Source organism: Giraffa tippelskirchi, chromosome 5, assembly GCF_054371585.1.
Source record: "Giraffa tippelskirchi isolate mGirTip1 chromosome 5, T2T-mGirTip1v1.2.pri, whole genome shotgun sequence".
In the NCBI taxonomy this organism is placed as follows: domain Eukaryota; kingdom Metazoa; phylum Chordata; class Mammalia; order Artiodactyla; family Giraffidae; genus Giraffa; species Giraffa tippelskirchi.
The window spans coordinates 174,143,947-174,164,567 of record NC_137279.1 but is presented as its reverse complement, the minus strand read 5'-3'; the positions used below and the strand labels follow the sequence as shown (position 1 = coordinate 174,164,567).

Here is a 20,621-nt window from a genome sequence, read left to right as displayed (position 1 = left end):
GGAATTACAAAGCGGCGCACGCCAACATGGCTGCGCTCGTAGTGAGAGGTGTTCGGGACATGCTGAAGCGTGCGGACTTTGCGACGGTCCCGCGGAGACAACGACATAAGAAGAAATGGGTAAGGTCCAGTGACTGCAGCCTTTTACCGCCGCCCCTCGGGAAACTTCTCCAGCCCTGTCACATCTCGTACCCTCAGTTAGGTTCGCTACTCCAGCGCCTCTGGAACGCTTTGGGTCACCTTTCCCCGACCCCTCAGGCGGCGTGATTAGGTGCCTCCTTCTCACCTCTGTAGTCTTCGCCTCTGTCCGCCTTTTTATTTCGTCACAAGTCTTCGGCTGCCCCTCTAGTTAGGTCTGCGGACTCCAGACTCCGCCCCTCTATGTTACGTCATCACCTCCTCCCTCATTCTTTTAGTTCTGTCACGCCTCTTGTTTCCCGGCCCTTGGTTACCTTCCCCTGGACCCCCGCTAACCTTTCCACTTCCCTTCCTCCCTTTCTCCGCCCCTCCCCTTTTTTCCCCCCGTCCCTCCCCCCACCCCCCCATGACCTCTTCTCTTCCTTTCCTCTTAGACCTTCCTACCCCGCCGTCCTCTCCGCTCGGAAAGTGACGTAGCGACTTGCCCTTCCCTCCCGGGTCTCCGCTGCCCTGCGGGAAAGGATTCAACCCCTTTCCTCACTCTCGAGCTGCCTCTGGCTCCCAGGAAAGGTTATAGCGACCACTTTCCAGACCTTTCCCCAAAACCAGGCAAAAGGTGCAGCGACTGCTCCCACCTTATGGGCTCTCCCCACTTGTCCAGAGATCCTTTCTCTGGCCTCAGTTGTAGCCCTGGAATTGCTAACATAACCGGCCAGCCCTCCTCCCTACCCCGACGGATTCCTTCCCCGCCGCCACCGCCCTCCTCCCCAGCCCCGCAGGCTCTTCCAGGGGGGTGTAGTTTTGAACCCTGTTCTCCACACCTAGGGAGGCCCTACTGCCGGGAGCCTATCCTGTCGGGTTCGTCCCCTCCAAGTCCTTGTGTTGAGCGGTTCCGCCTTGTGGGGTCACCCCCTGCCCGTCAGCGGAGCGCTTATTGCAGCTGGATCAGTCCTCCGAGAACACCACGTCCCTGTCCCCGAGGCCCTTACGTAGACCAGCACAGTTTCCTCTGTTACTATGGTGGATACCCTCCAGCCCTGGTAACCAACCCGGTGACCTCCCCTCCCCTCCCTCATATGCCTTTGGAAACTGGCCCCATGATTTCACCTCCTCTTACTCATAGGTCCCTGGGAACTGGGCTTGTAATTTCACCTCCCCTTGCCTATCGGCGCATGGAAACTAGACCTATAATTTCCCCACCTCCTCAGAGGGTTTTGGATACTGGGCCCATGACCTCTACTCTGCTCTCTTCCTGGTCCTCAGAGAGAAGTTACAGTGATCCTCCTCTTTCCTCAGCATCTTCCTCACCCACTGACAACTTTTACCATGGCCATGTTAAGCGTCCAGACTCTCGTGAACCTAAACCACAGCTTGACCCGACTTTTGGGAAAAATTATTGTGGCTCTCCACCTTCCTCTCAGGCAGGCACATCTAGTTGTCCCAGCTCACCTCAGGAGGGCTCTTATCACTATTCCCATCTTCCCCCAGAGGCCCACATACCTGCCCCTGGGAACGCTTACTATGCCATCCACCTATCCCCTGGGAGTACTGGCAACCCCCAGTTACAGGATTCCAGGAAGTCTTGCTTTGAGTCCATTTATTCCTGGGAGACTGGTGGGAGCTCTTATCTCCGAATAACCCCAGGTCCTATGGTTTCTGGTCCCTCCTGTCCCCAGGAACCACCTCTTCCCCTGTCCTCCCACTGTCCTTGTTCTGCCTTCTTCCCTTCACCTCCAGGCAACCAGTTTATGAATGCACCCCAGTCACCCCCCTGCAGAAGCTATAAGGAATCCCCTCTCCCTGCCCCCGTTTGTCCCCAGGCAAAGTCTCCCAAATCCTCAGAGTTAGAACAGCCATGTTCTCCCCACAGATGTCACTCCCTGGTCACCCAGCACACTCCTGACCAGCCCAGGGCCCCCAAGACCAGCTCCTCTCCTCCACCTCCCTCCCGCCCTTCTGGCGTCTCAGGTCCTTCTTGTATGGTGACAGCCATCACAACTTGCTCAAATTCCTGCCCCAAAGAACTTCCCCAAGGGACTGCTGCACCTGCTGTGGTTCCTAGAACCCTCAAAACAGTTATCCCTGCTTCCCTTCCCCTTCGGCTTCCTTGTGATCCTGTCTTACCCAGTAGTTATGCTCAGACCGGCCCCCGAGGGCCCCTTCTAGGACCCCCCTGCAGTACCCATGTATATTCCATGGTTCCCCCCACCCCCGATCCTGGCCTACTCTCTGGTTCCCTCAATCAATACACAGGTCCCCTTCAGTGTCATAACCAGCCTGTGGTGCCCCCTGGTGGCACCTGTAGCACTCCCCGGGGCCCACTCCAACCTCATCGCCAGCCTGTGGTGCCTCCTTGTTCTACCCACATCTATTCTTTTGTCCCTTTGAGAACACCCTTTGACCCCCAAAATTTACCCATTGCCCCCAGAGCCCGGGGTCACCTTGATGCTATGCCATGTGGCCTCCACATCTACTCCATGGCTTCTCGAGACTCCCACAAGGAATCCTCCCAGATTCCCTACAGCTGTCCTGTGCCAACAACCAAGAGTTCCAGCTGTAGCACTAATGCCAGCTGTAGTTCAACTTTGGTTATTAGTGAATGCCAGAGTAGTGACAGCAAGAACACCCACCAAAGCGCAAGTTGGAGCCCAAGTGAGAGTGCCCAGGGCCCTAGCACAACTTGGACTCAAAGAAAGACTTTCCATCTTAGCAGAAGTCAGAGTGGGAGCAATAGTACCCAAGAAAGTACAAATAAAAACCAGGAAGAGAGTCCTCCACGTCTTGAAGATCAGGACCAGAGTGAAAGTACCCAACCTAGCAAAAGTCAGGGGCCGATCAAGAGTGCCCTTCGTAACAGAAGTCGGAGCCAAAGCAAGAGTCCTCGCCATGGCAGAAGGCAGGGCCAGAGGAAGAGTCCCCATGAGAGCAGGAGCTGGAGCAAGAGTCCCCACCGTGGCAAAAGTTGGGGGCAGAGCAAGAGTCCCCACCATAGCAGAGATCACGGTCGCAGCAAGAGCCCCCACCATAACAAGAAATGAGGGCAGAGAAGGAGTTCCAAGCAATCTGAAAATCGAAGCCAACACAAAATTCATAGACAGTAACAGGGCTGCCAGCCGTAGTAAGCATCCCAGCTGTGGCAACCAGGGCCGACTTGTGGACTCCTCAGCTGAGGTCTTTTTTCTCTTTCGACCTATTTCTGTACTCAAGCCTGACTCACGCTCCTCTCTGCTACCCCCATAGCAGTCATTCTGTAAGTCCCCACTTTGATTCACACTTCAAGGTTGCTGTGAGCTCTTCTCATCCCACCTTCCTGGAATCTGGGAACTTTCCCCAAATGACCCTCAGCCCTGTGATACTGAGCATCGTGGTGTCAGTCACTGCATGACCTTTAGGTAAGTTACCCTCACCTCTCCACCAAATGTAGAAGGTTGATATTTTTTGTATCCCACTGCACTGTCTCTTGTGCTCATCTAAACTAGGAGATGTGAAAGTGCTTTAGAAAATGGAAGGACTGTTCAGAAAGAAAAAAATATCTTCCATCTTTAAATCTGTTCTTTGCTCAGGGCCTCTATAGTTACTACCAACCTTCTATAGACTCTCCTCAACAGTCTTCTAGGTCTCAAGGAGTGCCCTCATTTTTGATGACCCCCACATGCTATTGTGAGAGCTAGAGTTTACTTTCACAACACTGAGTTAGAAAGGCCAGTTTCCCACTACTTTTCTCTCATACACTTTTTCTCTGGCAGGCAGAGGCGTGATGCAAAGGCAGGAGTGAGCACTAGCTGGATCCATGTTTGCCGCAGCACTCTAAGGTGGTGGTGGGCTCAGGCAGTAAGGGGATAGAGGCCTGGAAGACCTATAGGCCTGTTCTCTTTCTTCCAGGCTGCCACAGAGCCCAAATTTCCTGCTACTCGACTGGCTCTGCAGAATTTTGACATGACCTACAGTGTGCAATTTGGAGATCTCTGGCCATCGATCCGGGTCAGTCTCCTCTCAGAGCAGAAGTATGGTGCACTGGTCAATAACTTCGCTTCTGGGGATCATGTGAGTGCTGAACTGGAGCAGCTGAAGGCCAGGGACTTTGTGAATGAAGCTGTCTTCCACAGGGAACCAGAGGCTGAGAATAGCCAAACTGCTGCTCCATCTCCTGCGTCCTGGGCTTGCAGTCCAAATCTTCGTTGTTTTACTTTCACCAGAGGGGATGTCAGCCGTTTCCCTCCTGCCAGGTAGGATCTGGAGCGTGGCTGGGGCTGTGCTGAGTGTCTGCCAGAAGGAGACAGGAAGAGATGCAGTTCTTGTCCTATTTAATAGGAATCCTAATATTGTTAATATTTACTAAGTGCTTATACATGCTGGGCCTCACCTCCTTTTGTTCTGTCAACAGTCCTCTGAGGTAGGTAATATTACTGTTTTTCTTTCATCTTTGAGGAAACTGAGGTGCAGAGAAGTTAAGGTACTTACTTCTGTAGGTCCTTTAGGTAGTAAGTGGTGTAGCTAGTATTTAGACCCAGGCAGTCTGACCCCGGTACCTGCACTTTAAGCCTGCTCTATGCTACTGCCTAAGAAAGGAAAAAAACCCCACACTTCTTATATGAGCACTTACTGTACCCTCTCTAGTTAAAATATGTGTTATTTACAATTGGTTTCTTATTTTGCCCCCATCAAAGAGAGTAGGACAGGTAACCTCATGTTACCGAAGAAGTGGGCCTTGTCTAGGAAATACGGCTTGCTTAGGAACACGAAGTTAGTACTAGACTGGGGAAAAAGAAAGGAGACCTTCCAGACATCTTATCCAATGCTCAGATGTATATGAATTGGAATGAAAAAAGATTCTGTAATAAAATGCTAAATTGTGTTTTAGAAATTGAGAAAAGGAGAGCTCAGTGGTAGTTGTAGGATGTGGGAGTTGATCTTTGAAGGATTGTTTCTTTCATTCAGCAAATATTGTCTACCAAATGCCAAGCACTCTTAACTGCACAAGTCCCCATGGAACTTGCAGTGTAGTGAGGGAGAAAACTGTTAACTATGGTTGTGATAAGTGCTACAGAAGAAAAGTACAAGATGCCATGAAGTCTTATAGTTAGAAGATCTAGCGCTGAGGAAGTGAAATTTAAGCTAACACCTGAAAACTGAGTAGGAATTAAAACTGGTGGCCTGGGGTTGGGGATGGGACTGTGAGGCTACAGAAGAAGGCTGTGCTGTGCTTAGTCGCTCAGTCATAATCCGACTCTTTGCGACCCCATTGACTGTAGCTTGCCAGGTTCCTCTGTCCATGGGGATTCTCCAGGCAAGAATACTGGAGTGGGATCTTGCCAACCCAGGGATCAAAGCCAGGTCTCCCGCCTTGCAGGTGAGTTCTTGACCATCTGAACCAGATAAGGAAGGTTTTACAGACCATATGGGATTATGGACTTTTTCTCTAAAAGGAAGAGGGAGCCATGAAAGGGTTTTTTGTTTGTTTGTTTTGTTGTCGTTTTTATTTGGCATCGGGGATCTTAGTTCCCTGACCAGAGATTGAACTCATGCCCCCTGCAGTGGAAGTACAGAGTCTTAACCACTGGCCACCAGGGAAGTCCCAGCCATAAAGGTTTTAAGCTGGAGAATGATGTGATCAGATTTGAATTTTTAAAATACCATTCTGGCTGCTGTGTGGAAAATAGGTTGGAGAGAGGCAAGGCTAGAAATGGGATTGTAAATTAGGAGTCTTTGCAGTAGTCTTAGCTGCTGGTTTGAAGGAAGGCTGTATGCTTAAGAGAAGTAAGAGATGAGGCTGGAAAAGAACATGGGAAGCCATGTACGGGAATCTTGAATTCCAGGAGCTTGCAGGCTGGGGAAAGGGGAGTTTCCTGGTGGTCTAGGGTTGCTTATAAATGACTGGAATACCAGGGCTGGGTAGCTTCATACCATGTGCCTTTTAGTAATATGTTGCTGTAAATGGCCAACATGTGTTCTAGAGAACCACTGAAGAGGGGTTCAGAGCAGAGGAAAGGAATAACATGGAGTGGTTATAAGCATGGGCTTTGGAGTTAAGAAAACCTAGGTTTGAATCCTGTCTTCACCACTTACTGATATTAGACATACAGGGCTTTGCTGGTGGTCCAGTGGTTAAGGCTCCAAGCTTTCATTACAGGGGCCGCCATGTTGATCCCTGGATCCCTGATTGGGGAAGTTCCTCATGCCACGAAGTGCGACCAAACAAACAAAAAAAAAGACAGGTGGCATTGGATACCTGAGCCTTGGTTTCCTTATCAGGAAGATAACTTGGAAAGTAATGACAGTATAGCTCACTGTGTGTCAGATACTGTTTTAAGCATTTGACTTCTGTTAATTCATTTCATCCTCACACTAATCCTATCTGGTACATACTCATTACAGATGAGGAAACTGAGGTACAGAGAAGTTGAGTAATTTGCTGAAGGTCATACAACTGATGAGCAGGTGGGCTGGATTTGAGATCCAGGTAGTCTGGCTCTAGAATCTGAGTTCTCCTGTCTCATAGGGTTGTGATAAGAATTAAATCAAGTGATGTGTGTTAAAAACCAAGTATAGTCCCTGCAATATAACACTCATACATAGTATCTCTTACTATTGATGTTATTGCCATCCAAGTTGTGCTTCAGGAAGATCGTTTTACTCACAGTGAGGAGGGCATAGATTGGAGCAGGTTTAGAGACCAATCTGGAGGCCCTGGCTTTAGGCAGATCCATGGAGTAAGACCATGTGGTTTCCTAAGCTGCCTGAGGACACCCTGAGAGTAGGGGGAAAGCAGCTCTCTGTATTTGAGTGTTTTCCTTCTTGTCTTGATGGATTCCCTGTAAATCAAGGGGATCTTAATCTCTGGGAAGTTCAAGAATGTATTCAGGGAGTCCAGGAACCTCCTGAAATTGAAAAGTTGTTTTGCTTTTCTTTTTAAAATTTTAATTGCAGAATAATTGCTTTACACTCTTGTGTTGGTTGCTGCCATACAACAACGTGAATCAGCCATAAGTATACTGTGCCTTTTTTTTGAAAAGAGATATTGTAGCTTTTAACCGATTCTCAAAACTATGAACCACCCCCCCCACACACACAAATAAAAAGGTTGAGTGATGCTTCTTAAAGAAAGGAACTTAAAAAAAAATAATTAATAAAAGGAAGGAACTTGATAAGAGTGAGTTTTGTGAGCCAGTACTGCTATGATAGCAATTCTGTATTTTTCTCTGATTTCTTGTCTTTCTCCTTTGAGAGGTAGAAGGCACAGTTTCAGACAATTCAAGTGTGAAAGGATTGTAGTTTTTGTAGCTGATCCTCAGTGGTGCTGTGTCTTATGTCTTGTCACATCTTTCTCCCAGAGCCTTCCTGTCAGGGCAGCAAGGACCAGGTTTTCTGTCTCCTTGAGACTGTCCCCAAAGGCTGTCCATGCTGAGCTGTGTCTCAGGCTGAATGGCTGCGCTGCAGTTGCCCTTATGACACCTGGGAGTGAGGAGTCCTTCTGTGACGGTTATGTTGTTGTCGTCCCCCTCTACGCTAATGATTGCTGCCTCTATCCATGTATCATTAGCTCTCACTTGGACTCTCGTAACAGCCTTCTCGCTGGTGTCTCTGTTTCTAATTTGTTCTTTCTAGCCTACCTAGCTTGCTAAAACTCTCACTAGCCGATCGTGTGATTTTCTGTAAAAATTTTTGGTAACTGCCTGCAGGTAATAGTCCAAACTTAAGATCTGTTACAACCTTGGCCTCTGTCTGCTTTCCAACTTCAATCTCATGTACCTTGTATTTCTAACACACCAGATTTCTCACCGTTCCTGAAAGAAGCTATGAGTTTGGTTCTGTGCCTTTGGTTTATTTGTTTTCTTCTGCTTAGAATGTGCCTCTTTCCCACCCCACTCCCTTTTTTAAACTAATGAAAGTCCATTCCTTCGTCCAAACCTAAGTCAGACAACTGTAACTCTGACAGGCACAATGGATGGCATTATTTTCTGAACCCAGCAAGAACTTTGTATCTCAATATGTAACCTAATAAAACTGAGTTCCTACCACATGCCACTCACTGTTTCAGGTGTTGGAGATGTTATAATGAACAAAGCAAGACAAAGTCTCTACCTTCATTTTAACAGGGAGAGAGAGAAGGAGAAAAATACACATACACACACACACCTATACTTACAAAGTGAATAATAAATACTTTAAAGATAGATAGATGGGAGTAGGGGGCTACTATTTTCAGAAAGAGTGCTCAGGGCATACCAGTGCCTCTTTGGTGAGGTAACTTTTGCGGAGGACCTGAAAGAAGTGAGGAAGCAAATGAGGTATATTTGGAGGAAGTATGCTGCATGCAGAAAGCAGAACAACTACAAAACAGGAGTATACATGGCTTAATTAAGAAATAGCAAGATGAGTAGTGTGGCTGGAATCGGGTGAGTTGATTTCTGTTTTAAAAGGCTGCTCTGGCTGCTATGTAGATGAATGAGTGAGTGAGTACATAACTAAGGGTGGGTTGGAGAAATGAGTTTTTGCTGCATAGAGCTCAGTAATCCCTGAGGGTATGGACTTGAGACCTTGACTTCCAGTGGGTCTCCTGAATGGGCCTTTCACTCTAAGGTGGTCTCTTCTCTTCTAGGCTTGGCAGCCTGGGTCTCATGGACTACTACCTGATGGATGCTGCATCCTTGCTGCCTGTCCTGGCCCTTGGCCTACAGCCTGGTGACACCGTGCTTGACCTGTGTGCAGCCCCTGGGGGAAAGACATTAGCATTGCTTCAGACTGGCTGTTGCCGTAAGTCAGAGGGCTGGTGTTTTGAGCAAGGAGGGCTCCCTCCCCCTCCCTCCCCCAGTCAGGGGCTCACTGAATATGATGAGCTCTCTGGTCCAGGTCAGAGGTAGGGTAGTACTTGCTAAGTTGGTGTGTTTTCTCTGTTTGCAGTGACTTCCTCTCTTTCTCTGTCAGGTGGCCAAGGAAGACTGCCGAGCAGAGCAAGGTCTTTGAAAGCAGATTAAAGCAAAGCCCTGATTAATCTACCACATGACACTTTGCACCCCTCTGCATCTGTTCCCTTTGTCTATAAGTTCCATTTTCTTAGCCTGACAGCTAAAATGATAAGATCTGGCCACAGCAGTCCTTTAGAGCTTTAATATGTCATTCTTCCCCAAGCTCTATGTGCTTCAGCCATATCCTGCTACTCTTTGTTGCCTGAATAAGGCTCTACCTTTGCTCATGTTACGGATTCTTTCTGGAATACCCCCATCCTATCACCCTCTTAGCTCTCAAGCCTCAGCTCAAGTGTGCCACCTGCTGGAAGTCTTCTCTCATGATCTCTCCTGGTCAGCTGCAAAGTGTGTCCTCTGTCTCCTGCGCTCTCACACCCTGGGCATCACCCTTGAAAGAGTTATTACATTAGCCTTGCATCAGAGGATAATGGGTATGCATGTTCTTTCTCTCCAAGATAAGGAGTTCCTTGATAAGATAAGGATAAGGCCTAAGACTTACTCAGTAGTATAGCTCAGTCTGGACCTTGTTCATTGTAAATGTTCATTTCAGCCATCCATTTGCTGACATCCCGCCTTAATATAAGCAGTATTTTTATTCTGAGAAAGATTCACAAAGAGGCTGTGATTTTTGTTTATTCATTCATTCATTCTTGGCTGTGCTGGGTCTTTGTTGCTGTGCGTGGACTTTTTCCAGTTGTGGTGATTGGGGTCTGCTCTCTAGTTGCTGTGCTCAAGATTTTTGTTGCAGTGACTTTTCTGGTCACAGAGCATAGGCTCTTGGGTTCATGGGCTCAGTAGTTGTGGTACACGGGCATAGTTGCCCCACGGCATGTGGAATCCTCCCTGACCAGGGGTCCACCCCATGACCCCTGCATTGGCAGGCGAATTCTTAACCACTGGACCACCAGGGAAGCCAGAAGGGAGGGGAGGGCTGTGACACTGATCCTGGAGCTCAGCCAGTCTTCACTTGCAATAGCCTTTTTTATTGGACCTGGACCCTTCTTTTCCAGTTCTTATCAGCCAACTTGCACAGTTTGAATTAGTTTCCAGCCTCAAGTTAGGCCCTACAGGTGATTCAGAGAGGTACTATATTTGATTTCCACATTCTGGAAGTCCAGAGGGAATGAAGAAATGTTGATATGGCTTAATGGGTCCAATCACCCTAGGCTGGGCTATGCTGATCTGACTGAGTGGTGTGAGAATCCATCAGAAGGGGGAATGGATAAGGTGGAGTTACGTGGATGAGGAGGAACTGGAACTCGGAAGAGGAAGAAGGGCCAAAGAGAAGTAATTGAGAGTTGCTTTTCTAAAGGAGTTAAGAGATAGGCCCAGAACTGGAACCCAGATTTTCTCTTCTCAATTGATATCCTGCTGCAAATTCCTCTTGAGCAGAGAATCCAATTTTGACTTCTTTGAGTGCCCTCAAAAATTAGGACATATTTCTTTGTGGGGAGACTAAAGTGGTTCACTCACTAGATAAAGTATGTACTCTCTAGTTCTTCACCACAGTGCCCACTGCTCTCTTTCATTCCTTGACTCCGAGGCCAGGTATCAATTGCCATTTATCATTAAGCTCACAGTAATATTTTTCTTAGAGCCAAGAGTGAAGTGAAATATTTCTCAAACTCGTGTCTATCACAAAAGGAAAAGTGAAAGCTAGATGGTGAATCATTCAGGATTAGGCTTGGTTGTATACAATAGAAAACTCAACTAACTGGCTTAAAGAAGAAATATTTATTCTTCTCTTACATAATAGAGCTGGAATATAGGCAGTCCAGGACTGGCATGGAGGCTTCACAGTTAACAGGGTTTCTTCTTTGTTTTTGCAACCTATTTTATTGCGGTCTTCCATCCTCAGGATTGCCTCATGCCTCCAACATGACTGCTTGACTATTGGAATTCCAATCATTACATTCAAATTCCAGGCAGGAAGAAAAGCCTGGACAAAAGGGGCACATCTCCTGATTGTATCAGCTTTTAATTTATTTATTTTTAATTTTTTAAGTTTATTTTTGACTACACTAGGTCTTTGCTGCTGTGTGGGTTTTCTCTCATTGCCTCGAACAGGGGGCTATTCTCTAGTTGTGGTGCACAGGCTTCTTATTGCAGTGGCTTCTCTTGTTGAGCACGGGCTCTGGGGTGTATGGGCTTCAGTAATTGTGGCACATGGGCTTAGTTTGCCCCTCAGCATATGGAATCTTCTCAGACGCAGGATCGATCGAACCCAAGTCTGCTGCATTGGCAGGTGGAATCCTAACTACTGGACCACCAGGGAAGTCCCTGTATCAGCTTCTGTTTTTTATATATAATTTTTATTTATTTTTGGCTGTGCTGGGTCTTTGTTGCTGCATTGCATGGGCTTTTCTCTAGTCGCAGCAAGCAGGGGCTACTCTCCAGTTGTGGTACGTAGGCTCCTCATTGCGGTGGCTTCTCCTGTTGCACAGCACGGGTTCTAGGGCACACAAGCTTCAGTAGTGCGACCTGTGGTATTAGTAGTTGTGGCTTCTGGACTCTAGAGCACAGGTTCAGTAGTTGTGGAGCAGGGGCTTAGCTTCTCCATGACATGTGGGATCTTCCTGGACCAGGGATCAAACCCATGTCTCCTGCATGGCAGGTAGATTCTTTACCACTGAGCCACAAGGGAAGCCCTGTATCAGCTTCTTTTAAACATCTTCCCAGAAGTCCCACACAATAATTCTGCCTACAACTCACTGACCAGAACTTAGTCTTATAGTTTTACTTAGTTATAAAAGGAGGCTGGGAAGTGTAGTCTTTCGGGGAATATTGCTCCCCTCTCTCTCAAATAAAATTGGAGTTCTGTTACTAAGGAATTGTTGTTTAGTTGCTCCGTCATGTCTGACTCTTTTTTCCCCCATGCACTGTAGCCCTTCAGGCCGCTCTGTCCATGTAATTTTCCAGGCCAGAATACTGAAGTAGGTTGCCATTTTTTTCTCCAAGGGATCTTCCTGACCCAAGGATCGAACCTACATCTCTACGTGTCCTGCATTGCAGGTGGATTCTTTATAGCTGAGCCACTGGGGAAGCCCATACTAAGGAATAAGAGTAGAATTTAAATTGGGGATAAATAATATGTAGTATCTACCAAAGATGAAGAGAAATGCATATTTCAAGAAAAGAGAGAGAGAGCGTATTTTTTAAAGAAATAAATGTTTTAACCTAGTCTGCTTTGTTTATTTATATAACCTTTCTGGGCTGTGTTGGTGTTTGCCTTTTCAGCCCCCACTCCAGAGTGTCTAGTACTGTGCTATGCATATAATAAATGTTTCTCCTCCACCTGCCCCTGCCTGGGGTGTCTGCATTGATTGCCTATGCCTGAGAATTTGTCTGACTCTCCATCAGCACCATTACTGGTGGAATGCTTTGTTGTGCAATGGCCTCTGAAGTTTCTTTATTTCTGCAGGCATAAGATGTTCCTACTACCCAGAATGTCTATAGATTCAGTGCAATTCCTGTCAAGAGTCCAATGGCGTTTTTTACAGAAGTAGAAAAAACACTCCTAAAATTTATACTCCCACAGGCAATCTCGCTGCCAATGATCTCTCCACTTCACGAACGAGCAGGCTACAGAGGGTCCTTCACAGCTATGTGCCTCAAGATATCAGAGATAAGAATCGAGTTCGAGTCACATCATGGGATGGCAGGAAGTGGGGAGAATTGGAGGGGGACACCTATGACCGGGTGAGTGATTCCTGACCTGGGACATCCAGCTAGCCAAACCTGGCATTTCCTACTGGTGCTAGCCTCTGAGTGGGTAGGATCTAGCCATATATATTTGAAGATGTAGGGCTGATTGTGGACCTGGCCAACTCTCTCCTTGGGTGATGTGGTGAAAACAGCCATCTGGAGAACTGGTAGTTCAGCTTAGATGACTGCTTACTATCTTGATTAGAGGGAACAAAAAGAGTTTGAACCTGTCTGACTGGAAAAAAATTAATTAGGCTTATTTTATTTCACTATTCACTTGGCTGCACCGTAACCCTCACTAAAGTAAGTATGATTAAGCTCATTTTATTTAGCTTTGAATATTAATACAGTACATGATATAAAATTCAGAAGGCTCAATATGGTACCTGGAGAAAAGTATGTTTCCTTCTTAATCCTGTCTCACAGCTGTCTACTTCCTCTCCCTGCATATTGTCTATATTTTCTTCTGTATCCCCTTAAATATTTTCTTTTTGTATACACAAATATAAATGTGTACGTAAAAAAAATAGAAATGGTAGTATATTATGCTTACTATTCTGAACTTTGTATTTTTTTTTTTAGTTAATAACATGCCCTGAAATCAAACTTTTGGTTTTGTTTTTGGAGTATGATTGCTGGATAACAGTTTATATGTACTTAGGATATTGAGAGGTTACTGAATCACTCCCTGTGAAGGCTAAATCAGTTTCACTTCTACTGGTAATGAATAAGGGCACTGTTTCCTCATATCCTGCCACCATTGGAGTTGTTCAGCTTTTTGGTTTTTGCCAAACTGAAGCATCTAATTACATTTTTGTTGTGAATGAAGAGGAAAGTCATTTTACATCTTTAAGTTATTTGTATTTTCTTTTATTATTTTTTAAATTCTTATTTATTTTTATTAGAGTATAGTTGCTTTACAGTGTTGTGTTAGTTTCTGCTTTACAGCATGGTGAATCGGTTATATGTATCCCCTCTTTTTTAGATTTCCTTCCCATTTAGGTCACCACAGAGCATTAAGTAAGAGTTCCATGTGCTCTACAGTAGGTTCTTATTAGTTATCTGTTTTATACATAATAGTATATATATGTCAATCCCAATCTCCCAATTTATCCCATCCCCCTTCCCTCCGGGGCTTCCCTGATAGTCAGTTGGTAAAGAATCCGCCTGCAATGCAGGAGACCCCGGTTCGATTCCTGGGTTGGGAAGATCCCCTGGAGAAGGGATAGGCTACCCACTTCAGTACTCTTGGGCTTCCCTTGTGGCTCAGCTGGTAAAGAATCCACCTGCAATGCGGGAGATCTGGGTTTGATTCTTGGGTTGGGACGATCCCCTGGAGAAGAGAAAGGCTACCCACTCCAGGATGCTGGCCTGGAGAATTCCATGGACTGTATAGTCTATGGGGTTGCAAAGAGTCGGACGTGACTGAGTGACTTTCACTTTCACTTTCCCTTCCCTCCTTGATATCTGTAAGTCTATTCTCTGCATCTGTGTGTCTCTGCTTTGCAGGTAAGTTCATCCGTGTCATTTTTCTAGATTCCACATGTAAGTGATATTTTATTTGTTTTTCTCTTTCTGACTTACTTCACTCCTATAGACAGTCTCTAGGTCTATCCATGCCTCTGCAAATGGCACAATTTCATTCCTTTTTATGGCTGAATAATATTCCATTGTATTAATATATGTGGGAAGATTCCCCTGGAGGAGAGCATGGCCACCCACTCTAGTATTCTTGTGGGCTTCCCAGGTGGCTCAGTAGTAAAGAATCTGCCTGCCTGCCACTGCAGGAGAGGAGGGTTCGATCCCCGGGTAGGGAAGATCCCCTGGAGAAGGAAATGGCAACCCACTCCAGTAGTCTTGTCTGGGAAATCCCATGGAGAGAGGAGCCTGGCAGGCTACAGCCCATGGGGTTGCAAAAGAGTCCGACACAACTTAGCAATTAAACAACAATAACAGTATATATGTACAACATCTTTATCTATTCCTTCATTGATAGACATTTAGGTTGCTTCAGTGTCTTGCCTATTGTAAATAGTGCTACAATGAATATTGGGATGCATGTATCTTTTGAATCATGATTTTCTCTGGTTATATGCCCAGGAGTGGGATTGCTGGGTCATATGGTAGTTCTGCTTCCCAGGTGGCTCAGTGGTAAAGAATCTGCCTGCCAGTGTAGGAGATACAGGAGAGGTGGGTTCAATCCCTGGGTCGGGAAGTTCCCCTGGATAAGGAAATAGCAACCCACTCCAGTATCCTTGCCTGGAAAAGCTCATGGATAGAGGAGCCTGGCGGGCTACAGTCCATGGGGTCACAAAGAGTCGGATGCAACTGAGCGACTGAGTACACACACACACACACACACACACACAGATGCAACTGAGCGACTGAGTACACACACACACACGTACACACACACACACACACACACAAGTTCTGTTTTTAGTTTTTTGAGGAACCTCCATACTATTCTCCATAGTGGCTGCACTGACTTACATTCCCACCAACAGTGGAGGAGAGTTCCCTGTATTTTCGAATCGGTACATTCTAAAAATATTTATTTAAAACATGTACTTCTAGAAATATAAAATATATGTAGCTATTGTCTCTGTGTTGTCATCTGACACATTTTTTTCATTTGTTTGGTTCTTACCATCTTGCCTCAACCACTCTTAAGACATGAAAGACCAAGGCTGATAGAATCTTGGATAGCTTGAGAGACCTGCTTCCCATCTGTGTAGGAATCCCCTGTTCAGCCTTTTTGGCATACAGGCAGCAGAGTAGAGGGAGCATGACCTCTAGTGTTGACCTAACTTGTTTTTGTATCACAGAGGTGCCACTTACTGACTTTGAGACAGCTGCTTGATCTTGGTGAACTTCAGCCTCTTTGTTTGTAAAATAGAAAATGATTATTATGAGGATTAATAATGAACATATCTAGGGAAAGTGCTCAGTACATCAACTGGCCATGAAGATTAGTCAGGTAGTAGCCATCATCATTACTCAGCCTGTGCTTGCATACTTTCAGTGACAGGGGCTTACTCAGGTTTCGTGATTGAACACCTCTGCTATTAGAAAAATTCTTTCTCTTACTGAATTAAAATCTCTAGATTTTGTGGTATATGGCTGAGTTCAAGGATTCTAGAGTCAGACTGCTTGGTTTGGAATCCTGGCTCCATCACTTACCAGCCAGAGAAGTAAACCTTTCAGTTTAAGCTTCAGTTTCTTCCTCTGTAAAGTAAGGATAATATTAGTGCCTGTCTCATAGGTGAAGATTAAGTAGGAATGCATGTAGAATGCTCCTGGCATACAGAAAGCATTTAATAATATTGTCATCATCACAGTCCCTTTTATTTTTACTATTTCCATTCATTGATTCTAGCTATGCCTTCTATAACAATGCACTGCCTCCCATTTCATGTGAAAGTGCTTCAGATGTTTGAAAACAGCTTTAATGTCCTCAAGATGTCTTTGTTAATTTATTTGTTGAACAAATAGTTGTGTACCACATACTGTGTTAGGCAAGTGTTAAGCACTTCAGATTCAAAGAAGAATACTATCTCAGGATTGCATACACTCTTGGTTATTTCATTTCTTCCTCAGCTCTACCTAGCCATCAGCTGGAGTGCCAGAGCTCTGCATTTTCATGGCAAGATACCTACCCGCCTCCTCACTTAACAGCTTTCTTTCTATATATGTCGCAGTTATATGTTTTCCAATCTCTTTATATTTAGCCTTGTTAAATAACTACCTTTTAGATATGACTCTCGTATACTCCCTAGAATTGGGTTTTGCTTTTTGAACCAATCTGTAAATTTTGCTCTTTTAAAACAATTGATGTCCCTGATATATTTGGTTTTGTCTCTGTCAAAGTATTTACTGTGTTTGTTTTACTTACTGTTTCTTTCACTGTGTAATCTCTTAAATTTTTTTTTATTTAGGAAGGTTTATATTTTAACTCTACATTAGATAATTTTAATCCCACCAATGGGCATATGAAAAGATGCTCAACAGTGCTAATTTTTAGAAAATGCAAATCAAAACTACAATGTGACTTCACATTGGTCCGAATGGCTGTTATCAAAAAGTCTACAAATAATTGAGACTTTCCTGGTGGTCCAGTGGTTAAGATGCCACGCTGCCAATGCACGGAGTGCGGATTTGATCTCTGGTCAGAGAACTAAGATCCCACACGCTGTGTGGCATGGCCAAAAAGATTAAAAAAAAAGTTGTCTACAAATAATAAATGTTGGAGAGGTTGTGAAGAAGAGAACCTTCTTACATGGTTGGTGGGAATAGAAATTGGTGTAGCCATTATAGAAAACAATATGGAGGTTCCTCAAAAAACTAAAAGTAGAGTTGCCATAGGATCCAACTATCCCACTCCTGGACATATATCCAGACAAAACTATAATTAGCAGCAATATTTACAAGAATGAAATAGTTCCATTTGCAGTAACATGGATGAACCTAGAAATTATCATACTAAGTGAAGTAACTCAGAGAAAGACAAATCACTTACAAGTGGAATCTAAAAAAAAAAGATACAAATGAACTTATTTACAAGATGGAAACAGATTCACAGATATAGAAAACAAAGTTATGGTTATCAAAGGGGAAAGAAGGGTGGGATAAATTAGGAGTTTTGGATTAGTGGATGCAAACTACTGTATGTGAAATAGATAAACAAGGTCCTGGGAGTTCCCTGGTGGCCTAGTGGTTAGAATTCTGGGCTTTCACTGCTGTGGCCTGGGTTGAATCCCTGGTTAGGGAACTGAGCGCCCACAAGCCACGCAGCACAGCCAAAAGAAAAATAGAACAAGGTCCTATCTATAGCACAGGGAACTGTATTCAATATCTTATAATACACTATGATAGAAAAGAATCTGAAAAATAATATATATATATGTTTGTTTTTTCACTGGATCTCTGCTATATACCAGAAACTAACACAACGTTATAGCTCAACTATACTTCAATTTGGAAAAAAAAAAGAAGCCATCAGCTTCAGCTCTGGAATGCCTCCTTGGATTTGTACTCCTGGTTTTTCTTTGGCTTCTACAGATTTCTCTAATTTTCTTTGAGCTATGCGTTTAAAAATATTGACTATTTTAAAGATATATTTTATCTAGCCTCTCTAGGTATTTTGTATTACAAGGGTTTTAGGAAGCAGAGGGTATTGTCATGTGGTTTCTAAACATCCCAGTGACCCTTCTCTGAGCTTTCCTAGCCCTTCTCTGAGCGTTCTTATTTAATTAATGTCTCTTTTTCTGAACGCTAGTCCCATCACATTTCTTGAGATAAGACCTGACCAGAGTACAAGGTAATCATTATTTATCTTACTCTGTATGTGCTGTATCAGTTCATGTAGCCAAAGAATGCATCAGAATATTGAACCCTGGGTCATTACTAATTTACATGGAATGTCTGCTTAAGTGAAAATTTACAGATCTTTTCCATAGATGATTTTACTTTTTTGAAATGTAAATATAGGACTGGTTTTGGGGGGAGGGTGGAGGGCTCTTTTTATTTTGTTTTGCTGCCCATCACAGAGTAGGCTTTTAATAAATAAATGCATGACTTTATTTATTTTTGGCTGTGCTGTGTGACTTGTGGGATATTAGTTCCCTGACCAGGGATTGAACCCAGGCCCTGAGCAGGGAAAGTGGGGAGTCCTAACCACTGGACCGCTGGGGAATTCCCCAATAAATGAATGACTTTGCATCTCTCACTTTAAAACTTTTCCGTGTTGAATATGACATTGTTTTAGAATAAGATAATTTTGAACCCTGATCCTGTTACTCAGTGTATTAGCTACCCTTTGGGCATTATATCATCTGTAAATTGGATGTTTTCATTCAAATAGCTGGGGACAGAGTCAAGGACAGAGCTCTAAAACACTGAAGACTTCTTTTTAGGTTGATATCAATTATTTAATTACAGTTATTTATATGTTGGTTTTGGTTTTTTGACCAGCCATGAGTATACCTAGATGTACTCTTTTCCCACTCTTTATTTCACGGTTGTCCACCAGGTTAAAGTGAGAAGCTTTGTCAGATACTCTGCAGTTGGGGGATGGGCCAAGGGAGCACCCTGCAGAATCCTCCAGGTCAAGGGACTAAAACAGCTCTGACCTAAGGAAGAGGAGCCTGTAAGGAGCTCTAATACTTGACCTTTTAACACTCCTGGGCAGGTGCTGGTGGATGTGCCCTGTACCACAGACCGCCACTCCCTTCATGAGGAGGAAAACAACATCTTTCAGCGTTCAAGGAAGAAGGAGCGGCAGATGTTGCCTATGCTGCAGGTGCAGCTTCTTGCGTGAGTAACAGATTTACAGAAACTCAGGACTTTGGGAAAGAGTGATCTGGGAGTCTGGGGTGCTAGAAGTTGTTGCCAAGACCATCGCCCATAGAAGGGTTTTCTGTCTGGGAATCTGCCTGAAGGAGACAAACATCACAGGATGGTCTTCCTCTGGGACATAAAAACTCTCTGTGGTAGAAATACATAGCAGGATGGACTGCACAGATTCACTTTTACCTCCAGGCTAACCCCTAACCCCATGTCAGTGATTAACACAATTTTTAAATACATACTGAGGTCAAGGCTCTTTAGAGCTGGGGTAAGAACTCAGTTCATAGCCAGTATCAGAGTTTGGTCTATAACTGGAGTCAAAGATCAGGTGACTATTTCAAGACAGCTTTTGGAGGAGAGTCCATGGAGTAAGGTTAGGTTACTCTCTGCTTTGAGAACAGCTTTTCGGATGATGTTATTGTGGAAGGCACGCAGAGGCTAACACAGTCACCCATCCCACAACAGGCTCCCCCGTCCTTCCAGCTTCTTCTGTTGCCCTTCTGCTTCTGGGAAGCTCATTAGTCACTGCCACTCTCTCTCTCTCTGGTTGCAGGGCTGGACTCCTTGCCACCAAACCAGGAGGCCACGTTGTCTATTCCACCTGCTCACTTTCACACTTACAGAATGAGTATGTGGTACAAGGCGCCATCGAGCTCCTGGACAATCAATACAGCATCAAGGTTCAGGTGGAAGACTTGACTCACCTCCGAAAGCTTTTCATGAACACGTTTTCTTTCTTCCCATCCTGCCAAGTTGGGGAGCTGGTAATCCCAAACCTCTTGGCCAATTTTGGGCCTATGTACTTTTGCAAAATGTGTAGAATGACGTAGCATCGCCCCGTTCCTGAAGTCCTAGTGTAGGAAGACTGGGTGTACTCTTACGGAGACCAGTGGTAAATCTCCATCCCATTCAAGTCTTTCTATAGATGGTTTTCAGCAGTAGGAAATAGGAGTTTCTCTGTCCTGCTGTCCAATTGTGGGGCATCAGCAGGTTTCTAACTCACTTATTACACCCCGCTTCCAATCCCCGCTCCCCATCTTTTGAGTCTGTGCTAAAGGTTCCTGCCCCATTCGGGGTTCAGGAGGAGGAACCAGTGATGCTGTAAACTTGGGAAGAAGCATTTAGCCAATAAAATGATTGAAGCTCCATGGAGCTGGGGCTGAAGTTGCGGGGGGTCTCATGTCAGTCCAAGTTTTGTTAGTTCCTCTTGTACCAGGTGCTGCTACTGAGCACTACCTCTCAGATACCCAGAGTCCAGGACCTCAGCCTGATTACAGGCCTCTGGTTACAGAACCCCTCTCACACTTGAGATGAGTTTTGCATGGTAAGTCTTGAGCAGTTGAAGGACGTACACAAGCCTGCCAAGTTTCTCCATATGGCCCAGGATCTGATTTCAGGAACGAGTAACTGAATATGTTAAGCCAGTGCATTATAATTACTTACATCAAGAAAGCTCTCCAGAGAA

At 44.9% G+C, this 20,621-nt stretch overlaps 1 protein-coding gene across 20 annotated transcripts; it reads left to right on the top strand.

Moving 5' to 3' along the window:
• On the top strand, nucleotides 1-20,325 carry NSUN4 (NOP2/Sun RNA methyltransferase 4). 20 transcript variants are annotated; one of them, XM_081488567.1, is made up of 8 exons: nucleotides 401-753; nucleotides 963-1,177; nucleotides 2,851-3,529; nucleotides 4,020-4,363; nucleotides 8,737-8,891; nucleotides 12,642-12,802; nucleotides 18,999-19,123; nucleotides 19,710-20,325. In XM_081488567.1, exons 4-8 carry the CDS (start codon nucleotides 4,074-4,076, stop codon nucleotides 19,984-19,986), a joined length of 1,008 nt encoding a protein of 335 aa, XP_081344693.1. In that variant the 5' UTR covers nucleotides 401-753; nucleotides 963-1,177; nucleotides 2,851-3,529; nucleotides 4,020-4,073; the 3' UTR covers nucleotides 19,987-20,325. The 20 variants fall into 20 exon arrangements, 10 of the variants coding, with proteins under 10 accessions (XP_081344691.1, XP_081344688.1, XP_081344687.1 ...); XM_081488565.1 differs by lacking the exons at nucleotides 401-753; nucleotides 963-1,177 and adding an exon at nucleotides 1-119 and having other exon boundaries at nucleotides 3,418-3,529; XR_014053263.1 differs by having other exon boundaries at nucleotides 406-707; nucleotides 963-3,529.
• The last annotated feature ends 296 nt before the right edge of the window (nucleotides 20,326-20,621 follow it).